This window comes from Dipteris shenzhenensis, chromosome 2 (assembly GCF_047967505.1).
Source record: "Dipteris shenzhenensis isolate YYH24624 ecotype China chromosome 2, Dip_SZ_1.0, whole genome shotgun sequence".
Taxonomy (NCBI): Eukaryota; Viridiplantae; Streptophyta; class Polypodiopsida; order Gleicheniales; family Dipteridaceae; genus Dipteris; species Dipteris shenzhenensis.
Window position 1 is genome coordinate 1,866,820 of NC_141597.1, and position 2,749 is coordinate 1,869,568.

General features: G+C 46.7%; 1 protein-coding gene across 1 annotated transcript; it reads left to right on the forward strand.

The window, feature by feature from the left end:
* The first annotated feature begins 571 nt into the window (after positions 1-571).
* On the forward strand, positions 572-2,511 carry LOC147904211 (putative UPF0481 protein At3g02645). The gene is given in 2 exon segments (XM_087385343.1): positions 572-1,970; positions 1,973-2,511. Coding segments are annotated over 2 exon segments (1,374 nt in total). The 5' UTR covers positions 572-877; the 3' UTR covers positions 2,254-2,511.
* The last annotated feature ends 238 nt before the right edge of the window (positions 2,512-2,749 follow it).

Here is a 2,749-nt window from a genome sequence, read left to right on the forward strand (position 1 = left end):
CAGCCTAAGAACAGGTCTCTCGAATCCAAACGTGTTTGCAATTCAAGGGACTCCTCCAGCCTATCTAGCTTAGAGCAAACCTGTTTGCAATTCAAGGGACTCATCCAGTCTATCTAGCTTAGAGCAGACCTTCAATAGTCAGGGTCTACCATGTAAGAAGCCCTTAAGGCTTGGTGTAGCTTGGACTAGAACCTTAGCAATAGACCCAGGGGGACATACAAAGACTCTAGCCTCCCTTGCCCATTGGGCAACCTCTAGGGGGTCTACATAGAGAGTGGGGGCTCAAATAGTTGAAGGGCCCACACTAATCAATTCAGCCTCTTTTGGTTTTTGGCCTACCACGGGGAGGCCTTAATGCTTCCAAAGCGAAAATACCTTTCATTATTTTTTTAAAATGACGATTTTATCTTGCTATTTTTCTCCTCCACATTTCCCTCATCCGTTTCAATTCACCATAAAAGGCTAGCATTTGATAAGGTACGGGGAAAGTTTCGGAATGTAATGATGCCGGTTACCTTTTTTAAAGTTCTGTCGTACTCTAGCTCCTTCCCTTGCCCGTGCCACACAGAGTCACACTCACTCACACACACGAGAGAGGGGAGCGCGCGCGAGAAGCATGCACCATTTATTCTAAGTTGCACTCGCTGAATGCCTTGCTTCCTACAGGGGCAAGGGGCACCGACACAGAGAGACAGAGAGAGGCCGAGCAAATTAGAAGTCTAGACTGGGTCGTCTAGGGAGTGAAGAAGGGATAGAACGAAAGTTGTGCCTTGACTGGAACTAAGAGTTGCCTAAGGAGGGGACACATATATATAGTGAGAGCTTTGAGCAGATTGGGTTCCCTGTATCACAGAGATTGACGTTCTCTGCCTTCTCAATGGACTCCCCCAAAGATGAGCTTCAATGGGTGGTCTTCATCAAGACCGAGCTTGAAGACTCCATGAAGGCCGACTGCCTCTACTCCCCCTCCATCTTCATGGCCCCCAGCCCCTTACGTGGCCTCAAGCACGAAGCTTTCATCCCTCAGGTCGTTGCCATCGGGCCTTACCACTGCGATCTCGGACCTCACCATAGCTCCTTTCCGGATAACCAAGAGACGGAGCGATACAAGGCCGTCGCTGCCAAAGAGATGGAGAAGCACAAGATTATGGCTTCCAGGCAGGTTGCCAAGAAATTCCCAAGCGGGGACTTCTGTTCTCTCGCGGAGGAGATCTTGAAAATCATTGATAGAGTGCGAGAGCAGTATGACACCGATCTGTCCTGCAAGTTAAATGAGAAATTGGCATACATGTTAGCGTTGGATGCATCTTTCGTAGTGGAGGTATTGCAATCCACAACGGATCCTACTTACAAGTCGCGCTTCAACAACTATTTCTGTACCAGATTCCCCCGACCACTTCGAAAGTCGATCTTGCAAGATTTCGTTCTCTTGGAGAATCAAATCCCGCTTTTTGTGCTCCTGAAGTTAATCAGGATGGACCAGGACTGCGAATCGGACGCAAAGGCGGAACGAGTTCTGGGCTCCTTGGTATATAGGGTAGCTTGCGAGGTATTGCCTTTTTATGTGTTATCCGACGACAGCGTCTCCTCTGTCACCCGCAATATAAAAGATCGGAAACACTTGCTAGATTGCCTATATGGCATCGTCACCTATGGCCGAACTTCTGATGCAAAAGTCAAACTGATCGAGAAGCCGACGCATTTTCCTCGAGCGGTGGATCTTCACAACTCCGGTGTGAGTTTTAAGGCCGTAGAACCTGCAAATTTGACGTCCGTCACGTACGACGCCAAAAGGGCCATTCTTTCTGTGCCCAAGATCAGAGTGGGCGATGACACAGAGAGGCTATTTAGGAATCTGATAGCCTATGAGAGTCATCTCGTGGACAAAGTACAAGTCCTCTCGTATCTACGATTTATGAACAGCTTGGTGGATACGCCGGAGGATGTGGCTCTGCTGGTGGAGCGAGGTGTGATGCGCAGGATATTGGCAGCAACGATGAGGTAGCCGAGATGTGGAACAATCTGTGCATGAACACGATGCGTGTCTGCAGCGAAGAGTATGATAAGGTGGCGCGAGACTTGTTGAAGCATTGCCAGTACAAGATGAACGCATGGAAGGCGGAGTTCAAGCGAGCGTATCTGTCGAGGCCGTGGTTAGTTGCATCCGTGCTCTCAGCTGCTGCGTTGTTGTTGATGAACTTGGTCATCATGTATTACACCATCAAGCTGTATTACAAGCCAGGAGGAGGCTAATGCTAGTCTATCAAATGCTTCCAAGTAAGTAGATTAACAACGCCTATTGTATATGCTCCACTGTGCAATTTGAGAGACTTCTACAGACTTTCTCGAAAGTCTCGAATTCTACAGACTTCTACAATACAAATGAGCAGGAGGGTGATCACTACTCATATCAGATCCTCGCCTTGACTTTCATTTATAATTTTATAGGAGCAAATATTCGCTCCGACTCTTTATCCTAGACCACGGACAACGATGCTCGTGTTTTTAACTTTGTTGTGATATATATTTGATCGCCTTTCTTTCCATCGTACATCTTTCGAGTCCGTTCTTCTTTCATCTCGTTAGGAGCTCTCGTATAATGCTCAATCGTACTGCAACATTTAGAAAAACTAGGAATTTTCGGATTATTATGCTTAGGCAACTTCGTTAGGTAACCTCCATAATATTTTAGAAATTTTAGTCAAATACATCTGTACTAAAAGAATTCAACAGTCTATTAAATAGATCC